The sequence below is a fragment of the Plectropomus leopardus genome, chromosome 17, assembly GCF_026936395.1.
Source record: "Plectropomus leopardus strain MGB_pleo_1.0 chromosome 17, ASM2693639v1, whole genome shotgun sequence".
In the NCBI taxonomy this organism is placed as follows: domain Eukaryota; kingdom Metazoa; phylum Chordata; class Actinopteri; order Perciformes; family Serranidae; genus Plectropomus; species Plectropomus leopardus.
Window position 1 is genome coordinate 3,715,718 of NC_142192.1, and position 22,277 is coordinate 3,737,994.

Here is a 22,277-nt window from a genome sequence, read left to right on the forward strand (position 1 = left end):
TTTGTACTTTTCAGTTCCAGCTGATTTTATTTCCTTCTTGGAAGAAAAAAAAAAATAATAAAAAAACAAAAAAACAAAAACAAAACAACAATCTGTACAGAGGTCTGAGAGGCAGTGATTGACCCAAACATTGGCTGGTTTTGAGCTATAAACATCAAAAAATGATATTGGCATGATTGGACAAAACATGATCATACACAGCATATTGCACAAATGAAAAAAAGAAAAAAATAGAGGACGCTAGAAAAACATGTCTTGAAGGTAAAAAAAAGAAGAAAAAAACCTCCTGGACCACAATCATCTTCAACATAAGGATGTCCAAAGATGGCTGTCCTAGTGCCTGTCGTTGATCATCATCATACATAAAACACACAATCTTTGCTTATAGTACAGTCAGTTTACATAAATATCTTCATGTTATTATTCTTTTAAAAATCTTAAACACAACAGCTATAGCTACATATACCTGAATCTGAAATACAAATGCTATTTGCCATGCCATAATATAGGAAAACAATTAGCCTGCTATACTTAGCCAACAGGTACAGAAAGGTTAAATACTTTTTTTTTTGATGCAACTTGCGCAATAACAGATGAAGCACTTCATACATCTCCCTCCCTCCAAAGTCTAGGCAAAGTGGAATGAGTGTGAAATTCCATCCAGTGGTTCAAATAAAACTTATCTTGATAAAAAAGCACACAGAGGTATTAGCTCTATCCAAAACAGTGACTCTCTGGGATCTTTCACTCATATACTTTAGGTCGATGTGTACTGGAAAACAGGCACCACTCAGACTGGGAGCCTGCAGTGGTGCTTTGTTTACTTGGCTGGTGAAACTGGAGTCACTGTGCCATTAAGAAGCATGTGGGTAAATACTGTAAACACTGTGTGAGGTCAGATTGTGCCAAACAAACCCCCCTCTGCACGTCTAAACACTAATGTAGATCCAAACAACAATGTTGTAGGCTACCCACTCTTCAGGAAACAAACAAACAAACAAACAAAAACAAAAAACCCTTTCTATAGATTTTGTACAAAAATACAAGTAGAAAATCATGACACACTCAAATCTCCTTGAAAGAGAGAAGTCAGACATTTTAAATAAGATACACTTCTAGCCCTTCCGCGCTGGATACAGACAGGTGTATGTGCACAAACACAAACGAGACCTGTACGAGAACAATACTTCTATGTATAAAAAAGTTTGGCCGGTATAAATACATCAATATAAAAAACGTCATCTGACACAGAGGAACTACAAAGTTGAAGCACTAGGCAGAAAGGATGCGCGTCGGGGAACATTGGTCCTGAATTGTGCACTGAGTGTTTAAAAAGGTTCAGAAAAGGGTTTCTGAAGTATTTGAGTCAGTCTTTGTATTTTTTTAAGTCCTGCCGTTGAAAGAGAAGCTGGTGATAGTGAATTGTGTCCTATGGTCACACAAATTGCGTAATTACGCAGCAATGAACATTTTTACGCATTGAACAACAACAAAATCCTCCTTATCTCGGAGGGCATGCGTGTTGATATTGAAACTATTTCGAGTTTGGAAAAAAACTACACCTGAATAGCAACTTGATGGTCAATGTGAATAACAAAAGCCAACATGACGAGCTGTCCAGCAAATGTCCCTTTTCCCGACCCAAAACAACATCAAGATTCAAAGTCTCAGTCCTCATCCTCTGCGAATTGGTTTGAACATTTGAGCTGAAGTCTGTGTGTTTCACTGCTCTCTGCTTACATTCACTCCTCCTCCGTGTCCAAATGCAAACTAAGCATTTCCCCCCGTCTGCGCGTGCCCGTCAAGCGCACCGAGCGCTGTCCAAGTCTGTGAGCGGCGCGTACCTGGGCTTTAACGCGCACACAGGCCACCTTATCCTCTTTTCACTCACCCTCATTTAGTGAAAGAATGGCGGAAATATTCTGGTCTGGACGCACGCGCCCGTCTGAGGGGGGGCTGAGGAGTTTAAAACGTGAAGGGGGGTCGCCGCGGCTCCTCTCCATCCTTTTCAGTAGGTGAACACCAGGTTGGAGATGGTGGACTCCAGCCAGTCTCCTGAGATCATCTCGCTGACCTCAGGGGTGCAGTAGTCTGGGAAATCGAAGTGAGATCCCGCCCCGCACTCCCCGAAGCTCCAGTCCAAGTCCCGGTCCAACTCCGCGTCGGAGAAGCCCATGCCGCCCAGAGACATGCTCTCAAAGCTGGGGCTCGGGTTCAGCTCCAGTCGCTCGTCTTCAAACTCTTCATCTGATGAGGAGGAGGACACGGATGAGGAGGAGTGAGAGGCTGACGGTGTTGGAGAGGAAGCGCGAGCGTACCTGAGGCGCGCGGTGTGTGATGACTCGCTGCCCGCCGGGCTCTGCTCCTCGTACAGGCTGAGCGGGTCGCTGGACTCCGCCGAGCTGCTCAGAGTGGGACTGGCCGGGACTCCCACGGAGGGAGGCCCACTCTCCACGCTGCCCGCCCCGCCAAACATGTGGCCGCGCCTCGCCTCTCCGGCGCGCTTCTCCGGGATCTGTCTCGCCCCGGACACTGACCTGGATTTGAATAGCGCCTGGTGGTCACCGGGAGACGCATAGTCCTGCCCCGGAGCGCTCTTCATGCCCCCCTGCTTGTGCGTCCTGCTCACTCCTTTGGACGCGGGGCTCCTCTTCACTCCGCCGGCTTTCGCGCTGCGCTCCCCGCTCTTCTCCCCGCGCTCCGCCTGCTTGCTCGCTCCACTGCCCGACTTGACCTTCTTCCTGGGCCGGTACTTGTAGTCTGGGTAGTCGGCCATGTGTTTGAGTCTGAGCCGCTCCGCCTCGCGGATGAACGGGATCTTGTCTGTGTCTTTGAGCAGCTTCCAGCGCTTCCCCAGCCGCTTGGAGATCTCCGCGTTGTGCATGTCCGGCGACTGCTCCATGATCTTCCTCCTCTCGATCTGCGACCACACCATGAACGCATTCATGGGTCTCTTGATGTGCCCCGTCGGAGTTTTGCACCACGCCAAGTCGCTGCGCTCCCCGGAGGAGGGGGACTCGGGGGTCGGAGACGCATCCATCTCCAAGTCCATTTCTCCCGTGTCCGTGGAGTCCCCGCCGGGAGAGTGAGCGTGGGCGCTCTCTGTCTGGCTCATGTGCTGCACCATCGTGTCCTCGGAGTGTCTGGAAACACTGTTCAGTTCAGTGCTTTGACAAAGTTCGAGTGCGTAAAAATGCTTATCAGGCTTTCACCAAAAAATAATCCCTCACTGCTTCTTATTTCAGGCGCTTACAACCCAAACCACTGATGAGTTCAGGGCTGAAAAAGTTTATCCAAGTCTCTTCTGCGTTCTGGCCTCTCAACTTTTTACCAGTGCGAAACAAAAAATAAATCCCGAAACTATTTAACAGCAACTTTCAACTGCCTGTGCGGCTGAAAACGCGTCCTGCAAGCCTCAGTACGCGCCGCTGTGGCCAACAGTAGTGCGAGTCCCTTATGTGAACCTGGCTGTCTGCAGCGCAGCTTGTCTGTGCGGTTGAGGAACCATGTGGCTGAATGGAGCGGCTGCGCTTTCTCATAGTCTCCCTGTTTCCTGAGCGCTCTGTAATATTACTGTAAACACAACAACGAGAACCTCGCCGCTTTATACCCTCATCGCGAGATATAGAAGCCAATCAGCTTCTGTCTCCATCCTGATTTTTCACTCAGGCCCCTCCCCGCCGCCTCCCATTGGCTGAATAAAAAAAACGGGTAATAATAATAATAATGTGCAATGAGGATCGGTGTGTCTGACCTCATTCCTGTCAGACTCCACTGGAGAAAAGACGAACTTGTGTGTGTGTGTGTGTGTGTGTGTGTGTGTGTTAAAGGAACACAGTGTCCTTTCCCTGGCTGCAAGGGGAAGCTTGCAAGGATATACTTAGACCTTCATTACTTTCATGTGGATGAGTATTGACTAAATTTAGGTGATGCGTAATAGAGGGGGGCAAGGAAGTGCTGAGAAAACACAAAAGCAGCCACAACATGTTGTGTTAGTCAGTGTGGTGAGCAGGGACGGAGTTGCAGCGTAAATCCACCCAAACACAGCTTACACAAGCTGCTATTTACTATTGCTATTTACAAATCATGACATCACAGCAGGAAGTGTAAATACAAGTGAGGTGCTTCTTTACACTCTGCATCAGTTTCATTATGGTGAACCAGAAACCTTCTCACCGGTAATTATGAGTGTTATGTGCACAGAAAGAACACAGTCACACTCCGCAGTAGCTCCGACACACACTCCTCCTTCACAGCCCCATTATGTTAACACGTCCGTGTCATGTAGGATCACGTTACAGCCTGTGTCGCTAGATGTCAGGCTAGAGCCAAAAGGAGCTCTGTGTGTGTGTGTGTGTGTGTGTGTGTGTGTGTGTGTGTGTCTGTGCGCGCGCATGCTCGGCAGATTTAGCTCCGTCCTATAATCTGCTGCTTTGAGCTGCCATCATGAAATGAAGCAGGTGATGTCATCAGTCCCACTGTAAAACCTGACAGGTTGATTTGACTTAAAATAATCTAAGAAACCGATTGCCTTGAAAAATGTGAGTAAATAGAACTATTAATTATGTTTATTTTATATCTAATTGTGAAGTTTACATAAAATTTAGCTGTCTTTAAAAAATGACAAGTTTAATTAAATCAACTTTTCTAAGTTTTGGCGACTTTAATAAACCAAGTACATCTGTGAAGTTATTGCAATTTAAGTAAGACTAACTTGGTTACTGAAGTTGCTAACACTTAGAAAGAACAGGGTAACAACTTCACAAAATAAAGTAAATACAGCCAGATTTCAAGTAAATGTAACAACTAGATGGAAAGTCGACATAAATTAAGATTTATATTTACTTTCCTTTTTCAAGGCAGTCGATTTCCAAGATTATTTCATGTAAGATTAACTTGTCAGATTTTACAGTGTTGTGTCGATAAACAGTCACTGAAGAGAAATTGGACACCAAAAGAAGCAAAAAATTACAAAGAAATTCAACTTTTTCTGATTAGATTTTCACGTTCGGTACATAACATCACTTGTGGTGTCTATTCTTAATTCATGACATGATCTATGTCGGGATAAAAAAGGCATAAACTCTTTAAAATTTCACAACCCCGGCCCCTTTACCCCCCTCGGTGCTTACATAAATCAAACACATAAATAATAATGAGCCCCTTCATCAGTCTATATCTTTTGCTGCCCCAATTACAAGCGTACACCTGCCACTGGATTAGCTTGCTATCTCTATCTCAACACACACTCACACACACACACACACACACACACACACACACACATGCACGCACACACAGTGACATGTATGCAGGGGTTTGTTTAAACAGGTGGAGCAGGTATACCTGTAATCTTATCTGATGTGAGAAGCAGCTGTCAGGTAGCTTTCCACTCTGTCAGCGGCAGATGTACGGCTGTGGCAGTGCTGGGACGCTGAGGCCCCCGTCACGCTGGCCCTATCCGCTCTGTCATCTTCAGAGCTGCCAGAGCCATGTGTTTACCCCAAATACACCGGCGCTTTGTCTCGGCTCTGTTGACGCCTAAAGGGATGGTGTCATTATGAGAGAGTGCAATTGGGAGGCTGGGGCTCCTTCAAAGCACGTGCTGGAGGTTTTATCAGGATGATTTGCTGATGTTTCTGGGTTGAGTATTTTGAATAAAGACAGGAGGGTTTTCCTTGTTTTTGCATTGGGGGAACCTGTGAAATAGCATTTTGCTAACCTTGAGACACATTTGTACCAATATATTTACATGACTTTTCTGTGAGTTTGAGGTAAATATTAAAGACCATAGATTCCATTTCTTTTTGGTCATTTTCAAGAAAAAAAAAATCGTTTTTCTTAAAATTTTTTGGTGATTTTGGAAGAAAAAAATGTGTTGTTTTGTTTTTCACTGAGAGCTTTTGGTGAAAAAAACTGACCTTTTTTGTTAAAAAGTTTTGGTGATTTAAAACAATGGCAATTATTTTGTCTATAATTTTTTTAAAGAAAAAAATGTGGCAATTTTCTTTAAATAATATCTGGTGATTTCTTTTAAGAAAAAAGGCAGATTTTTGTCTTAAACCATTTTTTTGTGGTGATTTTTTAAAGAAAAGAATGTCTTTTTCTTTAAAAAAATGTTTGGGTTCTTTTTATCTTAAAGAAATATGCCATTCAAACCCGGGAAAATTTACAGCATTTATCAAAGCCATACTGTAAAAACCAAATTATCATTGGATTTCTAAATTTCCAATGGTCATTGATCACATCATGCATTATTATACAGGTTTGTGAAACAAAAATCCATCACTTTTCCAAAACTTTCCAAATTGCTATTTGCAAATTCCATGGCTTTTCCGGATTTTTTCATGACTGTACGAACCCTGCCCTTAAAAAGTAGCAGTGAGATTATTTTAGGAGCTTTAAAAAATACCATTAATAACACATTTGCTGCAGCTGCAGCGAGGTAGGAACCACCATTACTTTAGAGCTGACTGACGCCATGTTTAATATTCAGTTTTTAATAAAACATAAACATTAACCCGACGTGTCAGGCTAACCCTGGAGCAAACTGCAGGCTAAATGAGCGTACAGCATGTGACTGTGTGTGTAAGTGTGCCTCTTTGCAGGGAGTTATTAGAACTGAGAATGGGGAAAAAAAGACTCAGTCGTCACAGTGTGGCGTAAAATGTGAGGGGTGAAATTAAGAATGCGATAACAGACGGCAAAGTGCTGGAAATGGAAGGTGCAGGGAGCTGCTGAAGAGAGAGAGTGTGTGTGTCTCTGTGTGCAGTCAAATAGAGGTGCTCATTACCATGTACTTGCCTTTTTCAACCGCCTAGGAATGACGTGCCACTTTGACCTGGCTGCTCGTCATCCGGAGGTCAGACACAATGAGGCCTTTGTGTGTGTGTGTGCGTACATACATATATGTGTGTGTGTGTGTGTGTGTGTGTGTGTGTGTGTGTGTGTGTGTGTGTGTGTGTGTGTGTGTGTGTGTGCAGCTCTAACTGAATTGGAGCTTTTCCAGGGATTGGAAGTTTGAAAACCAGTGGGAAGTCCCCCTCCACCCCGCAGTTAAACAGAAAAACTGAAGACTAAGCACTGATTTGCATACACACACACTCCCTCTCTCTCTCTCGCTCACGCGGTGTGACTCATTTACAGGCAGTTTGTCTTCTCTGTTTTGTGTGGATGTGGCAGACAGTGCAGGTGGCCATCTCACCATATCACCCACCTACGGCTGTCAGTCCTTACACAACAACACCAAGAAAGTCGGCTATTTTTAAGACGTACAGGACCTCCCGCTACCATGTATACGTTTGTGTTTCTGCCTAAACTTTGACATTGGGGCTAAAAAAATCTCAACGGAGAGATAAGTGACAAAATACCGAGAAAACCTTATAATTTACTGCAATGCAAAATAGTGACTGAAATCAGAGCTGTTGCTTCACCTCTTTTGTAGTTTTGAGGCCTTCATTTGTTTGAGTTGCATTGGCATCACATTGCACAGGTGTGTCTGTGACTTTATATATTACACAAAAACCCTTTACGTGACTCCTTCTGCTTCCTTCTTTGATAATTAAGCTGAAAAGTTTTTAGAAGACGCAAGTCTTTCATCTCAAGGTCCTCCCTTACTTCCATCACATTTTAAATTCCTGGAGATACAGAAGAAAGAGCAAGTGACAAAAAAGTGCGCGTCTTTGACGGTGCAACATGAAAACCAGAGGCGAAATAAAGAGTGACAGCAAAGCAGGAGACAAAAAAGGAGACAGCAAATTAAAAATGTGTTGTTATTAAGAGGAGAATGAGTGATTTCCTTGCTTCCACACGCGCTCTCCCCTCCAATCGTTGCTATAATCCAGAGGATTCGGTCAGGGTGGGAGGAAAAAAGAAAAAAAACGATCACAGTCAGATGAAAGGATGAATGAATGAGCGAAACACGGGAGGTGTGGTCAGGCCAGCAACGCCACGCCCCAGGAACTCCCAACATCCCTGGCCCCGGATGGCGATGACGAGGCAGGTCAGATGATTGCTGTGTCACGGGGATGCAGGCGAACACACACTTGCACACATAAAATGCATAAACACACGAAAACTCGAGACAGCTAAGTACCAGTGTACCGCTGCAGGACCCAGACGTGCTGCAGAGTCAAATCAGGAGCGCAGACACACACTCTCACACACGCCAAACTCGCTCACAAACGTGCACACACACACTCAGCCACTCTCACAGCTGCACTCTACTACACTCAGACTCTATGATACAACGATCGGTTTTTTGGGGGCATTGTCTAAAAGCCAGAGGAGTGGGAAGGAGCGGAGAATGAGAGCAGAGGAGAAAGGAGGAGGGGGGGAGAAAGGAAAGGAAAGGAGAATCAGGAGACAGAGAAGTCGTCAACAGAGCTTTTCGCCCTTTTGCAAAAGTCGTCATCCTTGCACTCATCGGTTTCCATCAAAAGGACATTCGACGTGCGCCGAGTTGGAGGACAGACACTTTCAATATTTTCGGGAGAGGACACCTCACAGACGTGGATCCATTTGCAGCAGCGCAGGAGTGGATGTACTGCAAAAGAAGACAGAGAAGAGTTTGTTTCTCGATGGGTTGTTTTTGGGAGGGAAGTCGCATCAGAGTTTGGAGTTTTGGGTCGCTGTGGATGCGGACGCGGATGCAAGAATCGAGTCTGGGAAAGAGACAGAAAGCATCATGACGAAGTTAGATGGCGAGTGGAGGAAGATGCACACAGAGTATGGAGAGTGTGTGTGAGTGATGGGGAATTCGGAGGCAACATTGCATGAATATTTCCCCCCCAAAAACTCCTCTCTGTAGTGCTGCACATCAACGAGGAGAGACAGACGACTGCAACCTCCCCTCCATCTCTTTACCTTTCGCTCTCCCGCCTACATTTAGACCCACATGCAAACAACATGACAACGCTGACTAAGCTTTGGATGCAGCACAGACACCTCATATCACCCCGCACCCCCCTTTCCTCCGCCTCCCCCTCCTCCTCCTGTGTTGCAGGCACATCCTCCTCCGGGCGGGTCAGGTCAGGCGGGCTGGTAGTGTCCTCATGTAGCCCAGGGAGCAGTGTCCTCAGCTCGGGCACGGCCATTGCAGGGGTCGATCAGGACCAGGCGTGGAGCTCTGAGGCTCTCCGCAGCTCCAGACAGGCTCCAGACGCACTGACCTACATCAGTCTCAGTCAGACTGGGAGAGAGATGGAGAGAGAGGGAGAGAGAGAGGGATGGTGTGGGGGTGGGGGTGCACAGAGTGAGAGAGTTAGAGCAGGAGAGGATGGGCGAGAGTGATTGAGAGACTGGTACGCAGGCAAATGGGTGGAGAGGCTGCAAATCAGCAACATTTATCTGAAAAAGAAGTGCAAGACAGTGGTGGGATGCGAGTGGGGGAGGACAGGAGGGGAGAGCGTGCAAGTAAACCCTACACACTAATAACGCATAAAAATCCCTTTCTGTCCTCATCAGTGCGCTAATCTGTATCCTCGCCTCACTTCTCCCCTTTTAACTCTTCTCCCTCCCCACGCAGCCTCCCTCTCCTTCTCTGTCTGTTCAGCTTGATTCTCATCATATACCATTCGCTACGTCTCTCACTGTGGGAGGATTAGTCCGACTCTGGCTGCCTGCTTATCTGTCTGCTCTGGCTTTCCGGCTGCAGAGAGGAGAGGCGGAGGAGAGGAGGAGGTGTATGCGCGTGGAGGGGAGGGCTTGGCATCTCCTGCTCAGTTGTTGTGGCTATATCAGCTCGACTCAGCTTATTGCAAGTTTTTTTTTTTTTTTGCTAGAGTGGAGCAGCAGAGGCTCTGCAGTGCGGCAGGAGTAGAAAGAACATTTTGTACTACTGTGTGTGTGTGTTAAGGCAGGTGTAGATGTGTATGTAGCAATTTGGCATGCATCCCCGATTGTGTCCATTCCCGCAACGCTCCGATGGTGTGTGTCCGAGTGGCCATGTGTGATCATTACTTCCCAGCACCAGCATTGACACTAAACTCGGATCAATACCAATAGTGAGACAGATAGATCAGGCTAACGTTAGCGTAGCTCCCCCGGGACCCTGTGTGGCAGCGAGAGTCAGTCTCTGAAGCAACATATACCTCAGTCACACTAACAATGTCTTTATCCTGAGGTGAACATCTACAGGCCCAGGGGAGCTGGGAAAAAAAAGGCGAGTATATTAGGTGGGATGGTAAAATCCAGCTGGGTCAGCGGATCCTGGTAAGGTCAGTGACTCACAAAGAGATTTAAGAAATTGAAGGTGGTCCAGGTTTTTAAAGGGTTAGTTTAGTTTTCTCCTCTAAAGCCCACCTGATTTACTGGGAGCTGTCAGTCTTCGCAGTTCATCTATGAAGGACTAACCCCTGTGTTGTGGCTGTGGACATACTAGAAGAAGTAGTTTGCGAAGATTGAGGAGATCAGAGGCAATCAGACAAAACATTGGTGGAGAAAATCCTCCATCTGCACCTCGACATCGGTTCCTCTAATAGTCAGTCGCACAAGAAAGCCTTCACAGGACATTCTTCACACACAACTCACAACTCAAATTGGCCAAACCAAAGGCTACTTGTTCCTATTGAAGGTCTTTGCTCACTGAATCTTTTTTTTCATTCGAAATTGTTGCATTTCTAACAATAAATATAATCTCATGTTGTGTCTAACACCTTTGCACACAGTCCAAAACTTTAATCCGTCCATGAAGTTCAAACATGTTCTCATCCCAAGTCGTCACATATTGCCACTTTACAGTGGACTTTCACGTCTACATATTACCCTCAAGGTGTCCCTCTGCGTCTGCTATTTACATTCTGGGATGCTGCTACCATGATTTTGACACAAGCTCATGGTGGGATGACGCTGCATGTGGTTATGTTTAGGGAACAAAAGCATATGGCAAACATCGCTGGAATGCCAAAAAATGCTCGTGCTGTCATGGATGGCTAAGATTAGAGGAAAATCACACCATATTTACACAGGAAGGGAATACCAGATTCCTGCATGAAAGTCTGGGGTTTGTTGGACTCATCTACTGCCTCTCCCACCTGTCCTATAGGTGCCCTCACACTCCTTTCAATCTGACGCTGTCATACCGTGTTTCATGCATACGCGCATTCTCAAGTGATGCTGCCTGTGCTTGTATTGGTTGGATGAGCCAGGTGTTGTCCAGTTGTCCACCGACATAAAGTACCAAAGGTGCCTCTTGGTGTCGTGCACTGACATATGACGAGGCTAGTCACACAAGAATGCCTTCAAATGACATTTTTCACCCACAATAGCCAAATTAAAGACTATTTGTTCCTTTTTAAGGCCTTTGCACAAGGTGTCCGTTATCACTTCCTTCCTTCCTTCTACCAATTTATGCTGTTCAACTTCTGGGTCAAAGCCCGGCGCAGAGACTATGGAGCATGTGCAGAACGCCCAGGCCAGTTCAGGTCCGGTTGAGATGTAAACATGAAAGAGTAAATCGACCCCCGATTATCTAGGTGTGTTTGTCTGGCTTTGAGAAATGCAACTTTGTAGGATTTCAGTCAGACTAACATGTTTACATGTGTTTTAAAAGTCCGGTTTTAGTTGGACTGACACAATGATTCAACTTTTTCTGACAAAATGTAAACGTGCTGACTAAGGCCGAAACTTTTGTCCTTCATTGAAGTTTTTCAATATTCTGTGTTTTTCTCATCCTTCAAAAGCCTTTTGAGAGTCGGACTAAGAGAGAGTGAAGAATATCCATGACAAGAGAGCGGAAAAGGGCACACAGTAATCTTTCATTAATCACATGGCTCACTTTAAACTGGTCAGACAGTAATATACAGGTGGTTGGTGATGACGAGGAGGAGGATGTGGACAGCACACAGACAGAAAGAGCAAAAGTGTGGCGACAGAGAGCACAGCTCAGTTTCTTCATGCAGCTGCAGTACCAAATGCCAGACATGGGGAGAGAGTGGTGGCAGTCAGGGAGGTACCAGTGCAAGAGAAGCGGGAGAGGAAAAGTGGCAGTTTTTGTCTTGTATTACAAATTTTTGCAATAATGAGAACCATAAAATGCATTGATTTCTGTGTGTCACTTTTTTTGTTTTTTTGTTCAGATGATGGACTAATATAATGTATGCAAAACAAGTTGTGGTGAAAGGTGAGGTTTCCAGGCAACCGAGAAATTGTTAAAACATTTTATTCCTCATTAAACCAGAACTCGTCATTTTCATATTTCTGTTTGTATCTATATATAAAGAAAGAAATGAGAGTTGATTCAGTTTCAATTGAATCACCACAGTCATTGAATTAGCTCATAAAACAAAGTAGATTTTCCAAGTTCAACTTCAGTAAACTTTGGTTTAGCCCATAAAGTCTGAACCAAGGCATTATTTTGACTTTGTATGGATAAGTTTCACTTTGCTTGGGTTTCACATTGCAATTATGTGAGTGCACTAACATCGTGACATACCTATGCCTTGTCATCATAACCTATCCAAGCTGCATCTCCCTATTCTTGCAACTGATGGGTTTATGGACCAGCTCTCACATCCTCTCTTATCCCCTCTCTGTCATCCTCTTTGAAAATGTCCTGTAACTGGTCAGAAATTCTAAACTAGTAAAAAAGTTTAGACGGAGACCACCTTTTATTGTTGGACCAAGGTTTGGCTGGAGGTTTTACACCTGTAATTTTGGTTCAGATCAAACTAAAAAGTCAGAAAGACTAAACAAAGTAGGTTTGAAAAGGCCATTTGACACACAAATTACTAACCTCCAAGTAATAACAAAGAACTCTTGCTGACCTTTGAGTAAAAAAAAAAAAAAAACTCAATCTAAAAATTAACAGTAAGCAAACAACAAGCTTTTTTCAAGTTAAAATGCACAATAAGTGGCCGATAAGTCCTACAAATAATAAAGTTTGAACATTTATAATTACATAAAAAATTCAGCCAACTCTGGGAAGGGTCCATCAAAAAAAACAGGCAAGTCATCATTCAATCTCGGAACCCATCTGCTATCAGCAAGGATTTTGGGAGTTCTGGTGTAGCCAGCAGATATCCAGGCCAAGACTTCCTCTATCAGGTGCCACATTTTGGGTAATCTCTAAACAGATATCTGCATGTGAATACTGCTAAATTTTTAAAAAGCCAATAAAAAAACTAAATAAACGTTAGTCGATGGGTTTGCTATTGATGGGGTTACATTTCAACCAGTGTGTTTTGCCTCATAAGCTCTCCACACAGGCATTTAACCTACTGCTCAAAGTTGATTGGTCAATACTATTTGGACTACAAACAGACTACAAAACATTTCTGATACCAAAATACCATTGCCTACATAGTCTGCATTCGTACCACCAACAACTAACTGTAGTCTCTGCTCAACCTGCAAGAAGTCACTACGTCACCAGTCTCCCACAAGCACCTATTTTCTCAGTAGGCTTGAACATATTTTGCTGTGCCACATTCTAGTGTTACTAAGCAAACATGGAGCCACAAAATCAACACCATTTTAGGAAAAATTCAGAGCTTTGAAGGGTCTGTTGGCAGCCATAACAAAACCAGGGAGTGTATCTTTCAGAAAAAGTTGATTTTAAAAAAATGAATGACTTGTTTGAATTACTAAACGGCAACATGTGACCTTAATTCACTCAAAACCAAACAATGGTGACATTTCTTTTGGGATGGATTGAAAGGGCTCTCGCTTCATTCCATATGAAATGTAAACCATCCACTTACAAAAACCAAGAGCCACTTTTAAAAAAACCCAAAACATCAGTCCATACTTAAGCTTATGTGTATGTATCTGTCCAGGATGGTGAGGAGTGTGTTTCACATGGCACGCTCCCTGACGCCTGATTATGGTTCAAAATCCAGGCTGCTGCAGCCAAGTTTCAAAGTCAGTCCAGATAGAGACAGATAGAGATGTCACAGTATAGATCTCTTTACTGCTAGAGAGAGAAGTTATCAGGTCCAGATGCAAAGAAAAGTGGGTCACCACACTCAACATGTGCCAGACCCTATACTTCCCCATATGCACAGGGACCCACTGCTTACACTAGTGCACATATGTACACTTGCCAAGTCAGACCGTTTTCTTCCCCATCTCCCAAAATAGCACAGAGCGGACTCAGAGTGAGTGTGTATGTGTGTCCGTCTGGTTCCATCTGGTGTATATCTTACATCTGCACATACATCCCCGCCTGTATGCATGGTTCTCCTACGGTAAATCTCACAATTTGATCATAACTACAGGGTGTGTTTCACATCTTTCAAGTTGTTCTGTTTCGGTCTTTTGTCTTAATGTCCTTCTCGCATGACATCCAAACTAGTAGCTGCCTTAAAACCCCCAGACCCTTTCATGCCGCGTCTCTGCCATCACAAACAACAGAAACCTGACAGCGGTGAGGGAGTGCGGTTTGGCCCACAGATCTTTTTAATGGGGAGTTTACAGGCGAACAAGGAGTTTTTTTTTCAGGGAGGGAGTTTAGTGTTTCTGTGCTCCAGAGGTCAGGAGGAATCTGTTGGGATGGGGCCAGCTCCATTTCAGGGGGATTCAGCATGCAAAGCTCTGGAAAAGTGAGCCATGGTATATCATCAGAATGTTTCAAATAGCTGCAGGCGGACTTCTATTTGCGAACATAGATGTATTTAAGGCCAAGAGTGCTCTGTCAAAGCCCTCGCAGAGTTTTCCAAGTATTTCCCAGCGTGACCTTTTTCTCAGAAATAAATGCTGCGCTACCCAGTCCAAATCAATGACACACTTTGTCTTCCATCCTGCTGCCTCCACCTTTTTTTTCTTTGTTTAACACTTTACAAGTTGTGACAAATTGCAGCGCTGAAAGCACTGCAGAACAACAGCAATATCTAGATGAAGCCAGAGCATGTAAACAGTCGGGCATAGACACACACACACCACTGGGCTGGCTGGAGAGGGTAATATGATTGGACTGGACAGCAAGTGTCAACCCATGGGGCAAATCAGCTGTGTTATGATGCGTAATCGGTCGGCTGTCTGAGGAGGTGTGCACGTGTGTGTTTGTGTGTATGTCACACTGCCTCACACACGGGTCATTCCCTAGCTATGCCCAGGGTGGATTGCATTGATTAGTATCTGAGTGTTGGTCACATCTTGAGCTGACAGTGTAGCGGGGCTGCTACCATGAAAGGGGAACCCCTCCTGTTGTTATTGTCTCCCCTCTTGTGTCTATGTAGAGGGGTGGAGGTGAATGACTTGAGTAACCTTCGGGGACACATTTCAAACAGAAGACCAGCTAATTCGGGATGGCTTGTCCAATTGGGGACAAATGCCATGCCCCCACTTAGGAAAGGCTGATTTTTGTTAGGGTTATGAGTATTTCTCTAAGAAATGAATGTAAGCTTATGTAATTTACCCAAAAACTACCTAAGTAAATGGTGTTAGGCTTAAGCGATATCACAGTATTACAGTATACCAGGGTATTTACAAATCCAGAGGGTATGCTTTTTCATACCATCATAAATACAGGTGCTGCTCTTTCTATTTAACTCATTGTATGCAGTGCACAGCACGCACCACCAGAGCTCAGTCTCCAGTCTCTACTGGTGGAGCAGGCAGCTGAGCTGAAAGACACAGGGACACCTAGTAGTGGAGGGAGAAGTTACAGGACTGTAAACAGCCAGTGGCCAGCAGGCAGAGAGAGAGACTGGGGAATAACGGCCTAACTTGGTGATTTAAGACCAAATACGAGCTTGTAATTGTTGGAACAGTGGACTTACTAAATAAACCACTAGCAAAAGTAACCAAGACGATTTGGGTGAGTTTTACTTTGTTTCTGTCGAGTTTGAAAGTTAAAGAGGCAATTCAGCGTGGTTAGTCTTCTGTGACAGAGAGAAAGTTAATTCAAAAGGTGTACAGTTGTATTTCTATGACTCTCCATGGGGGGGGTGTTAGTGCTGCACACTTATATCGTCATATACCGTATGCCCCGGCCTAGTGTGAATTTTTGTGTGTGTGTGTGTGTATGTGTGTGTGTTTGTGTACCCACTGTCATATCTTCAAACCTGCCTTCTAATACACTTATCATGCCTGTAAAGAAAGGTGTAAAGACTAATTCTGTTTTATTTAAACTAGTCTTGTTTTGATAGTTTGAGCAATCATCTGTTTTGGTTATGGTAACTTTGTACTCACAAGTTAATTGCTTTGATCTCGGAACATGGTGACAGGGCAAGAAACCAGCAGCCAAACATTGTTGAGGAGGCAACTTTGAAACTGGCTACAGTACAAGCTACAATTTCATGGAAGTAGTCACAGTAAGCTAAAGAAATGCTACATTTTTGGTGAAAGGAGCTTCATTATAAGGCTCAGGAAAAGCAGCTTAACACGTTTCAGCTATTTTTGGAGTTTAAGTCCTCCTCCATTCAAAAATGTGTTTTTCTTCTGTTACTGTCCCCTGAAATGTCTGACCAGGACCACACTGACTTGTATCTGTGCAAAGTTTTCCCCTAGCATTCCCACATTCCTCTACTGGAGCAGGCATACATTTTCCTAAAATCTGAGATTCGAACATACTGTGGGCGAGCTCAATTAGTTACTGATGCAAAAGGCAATCACTGTCTAATGTTGTATTGACATAGAGACCCATTTCGCCACAACACTAGCAAAGAAACCTGAAACCTCTAGCACAGAGTGCACTTGTTAGTACATTGTGCAGAATTAGCATCAGCATGATGAAAACTAACAGCTAACATGGTAGAGTGTGCAGTTTTTGGATGTAAACCAGACTGATGTAAACACGCTGTAACATTGTGGCAGATATTATTGTTTAATAACGTTGTGTCAGCCACTGCCAGTTAGCCCACAAGCTAACAAACCACATTAATTAAAGATGCTAATTTCTCTCACCGAAAAGCGGCAGGACAATGTCAGGGTTGAAACGCTGCCTGTAACATCTTCATATAAGGTGCGCAAGGGCACCTATAGGGTAGACAAGAGGGGTTGTGAATGGGTCCAGAAAAAAAAAAAAAGTTTTTCATACAGGACTTTTCATACAGGTGTTTGCTGCCCGTGTGAATGTGGTGTTTTTTTTTCTACACTTTAACATGCGCCTTCTTACCTTAATCCTTAACATCCGTGCCAGCATGTGCGTTGATGTCTGGGGTTGGTTGCCATGTGCTTTTGTCGTCTAAACATAACCACATGCCACATCATCCCACTATTTGTTGACATCACGGTAGGACCATCTGGAACATAAACACCAAATGCAGAAGGACATTTAAAATATAATCAATAGACCAGATGTCCACTGCAAAGCAGCAACATGTGACAAATTGGGATAAGAACTTGTTAAATAATCCCTCATCATCCCACCCTCTTTCTGCTCCATCACACCATGATTGTCCAAATCATGAGACAGGTAGATGCAGGTGCAGAATTTGTTGTGTAATGTAGCATTTTTGATTTTAACTTAAAAAAAGAAAAAAATTTCAGTATTGTAGCATTCAATCATGCTTCCTTGCTAATATTGGAAATAATAGCTAGCTAACCCTAACAGCGACAATCAGCAAAAGCTCCTGCAGTGTGATTAAACTTGTAGCATGGTTACTCCCCCACTCTGCAGTCAGATTATCAGACAGGCTGTATATGACACACCAGTTTATCCACACAACTACAGCAAGTATAGTGGATTAAAGTTGAAGTAAGATAAACCCAACATGACTATCTGTGAGGGTACTGGGCTGACTATTTGAAATAACAATTCAGTCTTTTATTCTAGGAGTGATAGTAGCAATTTTTTCCCTAAAATGTCGGGAAAAAAAGCCTTTGTGGTGACACGTCACTGATATATCTTAAATTAATATAACCAAGAGACTAAATCCTATTCAGTATCTATAACTTTCTTTCAAGCATTGGAGTTAAGAATTCTTCATGTTTAGACATGTTTTTATACAGACTTTTATTTTGAAATTTTAATTTGAAAGGGCACCACTGCCACTTCCGGTTTTAGGTACGTTTCCCTCTGTGGCACCATTCTCTCTGCTTTTCTCTATCACTGCAGAAGTCATTGATAATGTGAGTTATTTAATGCTGTAAGATTAATATTTGAAGCAGAGTCTTCTCTCCAGTTTGTGTGATGTTACTGAAGTTTTTATATTATTATATTGTTGTAATGACAGACATGTTTTATACAGAAATTAGCATCTGAGTTCCAAGCTAATAGGCTAGATTGGCTAGCTTGTTTGTGTTGATATAAGAGAACAGTTAGGTTGTCAGTAACACTATGCAAAGGTGAATTGATTATAACTGTTTAAATTTAGTGTTAATCACAGAAAGACGCAGACATTAAATTTTGGTTAATATTTTGTTAGAAGACAGGAAAATAACAACAAATGTATGTCTTTGCTTATTGTGTTTATTTCAGATACTATATAAAGAAATGCACCAGTTTGTACAACCCTCATTCTGCAAGTAAAGTTACAAAATCATCTGATGACTTTGTGATCTCTGACCGGAGCCCCCTATTGGTCAGTATTTCCATACACCAGTTTCAAAAGGTTTAATCCTCAACAGCTGGCATCATTTGGGAAAAAATATCCCCAGATCATTTTAAGAGCAAAATGTTACAAAACGTAACATTTTACTCACTGAGCAGCTTGTTAAAATGGATATTTGTCACTGTGCTTTTGGCTTATTTTTAGAAAGCCTCCCCAGTAATGCATGGGGGAACGGGTGGATTTGTGCTCATTAATTTGACCACTGCAGTGCTGTGTGTGAGATCCCGAAATCAAACAATTGCCAACATGAGCAAAGCAGTGGGGAGAGAGTGTGTCTGTTTGTTACACAACACTGAGTCAACGGTGTGGAGCTGTATGTACAGTAACAGCAGACTGTTGGCACTCACAGAGAACAGGTGGAATAAACAGTTTACTGATGACAATTTAGATGGAAGAGTGTGTGTGTTTGTGTGTGTCTGAAGGAGACAGAAGCAACCAGTTCACATTGGCCCAGACTGACCGGGCAATAATAATAAAACCATAACGACGCACAGGCCTCAAGGGACTCCACGAATAGAAACTTTCAAGAAGGAAGGAGGAGGAGGAGGCAGGAAGAGAAAGGATCAGACGAGAGAAAGAAAATGGGTTGTCTGTGTTTGTCACCCACATATATGTGTGTGTGTGTGTGTGTGTGTGTGTGTGTGAGTTCATTGCCTCAGAACAGCACATTCTGGTTTTCGCCTCCATACTTTACACTTGCTGAATGTTTCTGCGTGTCAGACTCTTCCCCCCAGGCTCTTTGTTGCTTTTATAGCTCAGGCAGTCTTATCTAACCAGGTCCCCTGAGAAAACCAGAGACAGAGAGAGAGAGTGTGTGTGGAGCTGCAGACTGTAGGGAGCATGCAGGGGAAGTGGAAGAACTGAAAGTCATATCAACAGCGCTGCAAAAGCATCCATCCTAATGAGTCACGTCGTCTACACTGAGTCTTAGAACACTATTTTATTCTTAGAAAAAGCAACAATCTTGACAATGGAGCCTGTGAGGTGCAGAATTTACTTTAAATGACACATTTTCTCTCTTTTTTTCTCTCAACATATTGATGCTTGTTTGTAGAAAACTGCAGCAGGAAGCAAAACTGTGTCCATAACAAGTAGAAACAGGTTCACAGGGGAAAATGAGCCAAGTTAGTGAAACATTTTAAAAGAGGGGGAATTCTAGGATGTGGCAATTTCAGTGCTTTAAAGACTAGATTATTGTGTTAATGTAGACTTGTTGGAAAGTGACCAATCAGCTCGGAGCTAACTCTCCGTCTGTGTGGCTGCCAATCACAGCAGTGGCTCATTAAAAAGAGCTGCTTATGCAAAAAGTTCCTGGTCACACACAGGTGAGAGTGAATGCTCGGGGCACTGCATGTACTGTTGACTCATGCTGTAAAAGTTACTGTAAAAGTTGACTAAATCCATCTTTCTACTTTGGATAATGCTGGTCAGCAGTGATCATTTAACTTACAATGTTAGTATCAACATGCACATTAGACGGAGCTAATAACTATAAACAAGTGATCTGATTGGTAAACCTCTAATCGGGGTTGCCAACCTTTTTGGTGACCCCTTCAAATGAATATGGTATGATGTACAGCTATTGCCTTAAGACTAAAGCCACGTTTAGATGAGAACAGCCAAACTAAAAACGGAACGTCTGTAAATCAGTGGATACATTTTTTTGAGCGTCACAACTCCTGTGAAATTACTTGTTTCACTATCAAGCTCTGATCCATTTGATCTGATAACATTTGCAAAGTCTAGAAGAACTGCAAGATTAAATTCCCATTCAAGTTAGCAGTGTGCTAGAGGGAGAAACTGTTAGTAGCTGTCTCAGCCCTCTGAAGTCTCAGGTGCACTTGCTCTATAGGCCCAATGATGAGGAAGCGGTGCCCAACATCTGGACAATTTTATATGCAACAGTTATACACAATGTATTTGGCGTCATGCGCCACTTAGCAACTTTTAAAGGAATGAACAAGAACCGGTCTACAATGACGTGTCAAGTTCTCTTAATACATCCATAGTTTTAGTTGTGTTGGTTGAATCAATGACACTTTTCTGCACTTCACAGAAACTCAACACAGTGGTACAGCAACTCCACCGCCAACTAGCATTGTCTGGGCGAAATTGCAGAGCCCCACACCCCACTGCACACTCTGATACATCGTAAATGCATAGGCTATGTGTAGGCTTTGCCTAGAGCCTACTTTCAACCATGGACAAGAATGGCCCTAGTAAAAACAGATAAGGTTTTCCTTTGTATTTAAAATAAAATCTGCATTCATATGATAATATTGTCAAAACAATCCTCGTGGACACAGTTTTGTCTAATCCTAACCATCCATGCCAACATGTGCGTTTGTTGACATCCCAGCGTTGGTTGCCACGTGCTTTCGTTGCCTAAACATAACCAAGTGAACCATAATCCCACCATGTGCTTGTATTGACATCACGATAGCGCCATCCTGGAACATCAACAGCAGATGCAGGAGGATACCTGGAGTGCAATATGTAGAGCCCGAAGTTCAACCCTTAGCAACAAAGCCAAACCAACACAAACGCTTAAGTAATGTCAGGCTGAATGCAGCCCACTGCAGTTAGATTTTAATTGCTGGAAATTCCACTTGATTGAGGAAAAATATGATTATCTTAAAAACTGAATGAAGGGCTGATTATTACTGTTTAGGATGGACATGTTTTGACAGCGTCAGGCCATATGTGTGTGCGTGTGTGTGTGTTGTGTGTGTATGTGCATGTGTGTTTTGGGGACAGTTAATACACTCCAGAGATAATCAGACAGCTATCACATGCAGACAGCTCTAAATATCTGCATGCTCCCTCCTTCTCGCGCTGTGATGCACATTTATGTTAATGCCACACTACTGTACCACAGTGTTGCCTCAGCATCACATTACTGGAGCGTGATGTTCCCTGCTTCAGGGCCAAACTCTCTGACTCCCTCCCTCTGTGCGTGTGTGTGTGTCTGTGTGTGTGTGTGTGTGTGTGTGTCTGTTCTCCAAATCTGTTTGCAAACTGCTGAGTACTAGCCAGGGAGTGGGTTCACACTGGATTAGCTCTGAGTTGGCTAAACATCAGATAGCAGAGATAACGGTGTCTGTGTGTGCTGTGTGTGGAGGTGTGTGTGTGTGTCTGTGTGTGTGTGTGTGTTGCAGAGGGGAGGAGGGGCAGCTGATATCAGCAGGAACAGGGGAAAACACAGATAAGGCTTTTTCAGGATCTGCACTTCTAATGGTCATGACGGTTACATGCTAACGAACACGGCTGATGTTTATTGACATTTACTGTGAATTCTTGTTTACAGAAAGCAAAGATGAAGGTGGGAATAAGGAAGGGAAGAGGGAGAAGAGGAGGAGGGAAAGAAAGAGAAAGAACAAAGTAAGAAAGAAAGCAATATGAATGGAAGAAGGGGAGAATTGTGAGGAAGTAAGGAAAAAGAAAAACAGGAAATCAACAGAAAAACAGGAAAGAAGGAAGAATGGAAACTAAAGTGAGGAAGGGGAACGGAGTCAAATAAAGGAAAGGGAAAAAAGACAAAAAAGATGGAAGGGGAGCAAAAGGGGAGTTAGAAAGTGAGGAAAGGAAAACAAGGTAAAGAAGTGAGAGGAAAAAGAAGGGAGAAAGGCAAGAAAGAATGGCCAATCCAAGGAATAAAACAAGGGATGGAGAGATGACCGGGAGGAAAACAGAAGGAAGGAAATAAGTAAACAAGCACACTGTAAAAAGAAACTATTTGTTTTAAACTAAAAAAGCTGGTGTCCGGGCTGCCATAAGTTTTTA

General features: G+C 43.5%; 1 protein-coding gene and 1 long non-coding RNA gene across 7 annotated transcripts in view; one reads left to right on the forward strand and one right to left on the reverse strand.

The window, feature by feature from the left end:
* The window catches only part of sox4a (SRY-box transcription factor 4a), a 143,930-nt gene continuing 121,653 nt past the window's right edge, over positions 1 to 22,277 (reverse strand). The window contains exons 4-6 of one of the 6 annotated variants that reach the window (XM_088090724.1): positions 17,057 to 17,183; positions 16,846 to 16,917; positions 1 to 9,190 (exon numbers count right to left, since the gene is read on the reverse strand). In XM_088090724.1, the coding sequence (XP_087946850.1) occupies positions 2,009 to 3,127 (1,119 nt within the window). In that variant the 5' untranslated portion in view covers positions 3,128 to 9,190; positions 16,846 to 16,917; positions 17,057 to 17,183 and the 3' untranslated portion in view covers positions 1 to 2,008. Of the gene's footprint in view, positions 17,184 to 22,277 lie in introns of all 6 variants that reach the window. The other 5 variants (XM_088090722.1, XM_088090725.1, XM_088090721.1 and 2 more) reach the window with 5 other exon arrangements.
* Positions 17,178 to 22,277, forward strand: part of LOC148186582 (uncharacterized) — a 13,194-nt gene continuing 8,094 nt past the window's right edge. The window contains exon 1 of the long non-coding RNA XR_015779531.1: positions 17,178 to 21,875. This is a non-coding gene — a long non-coding RNA (uncharacterized LOC148186582). The remainder of the gene's footprint in view (positions 21,876 to 22,277) is intronic.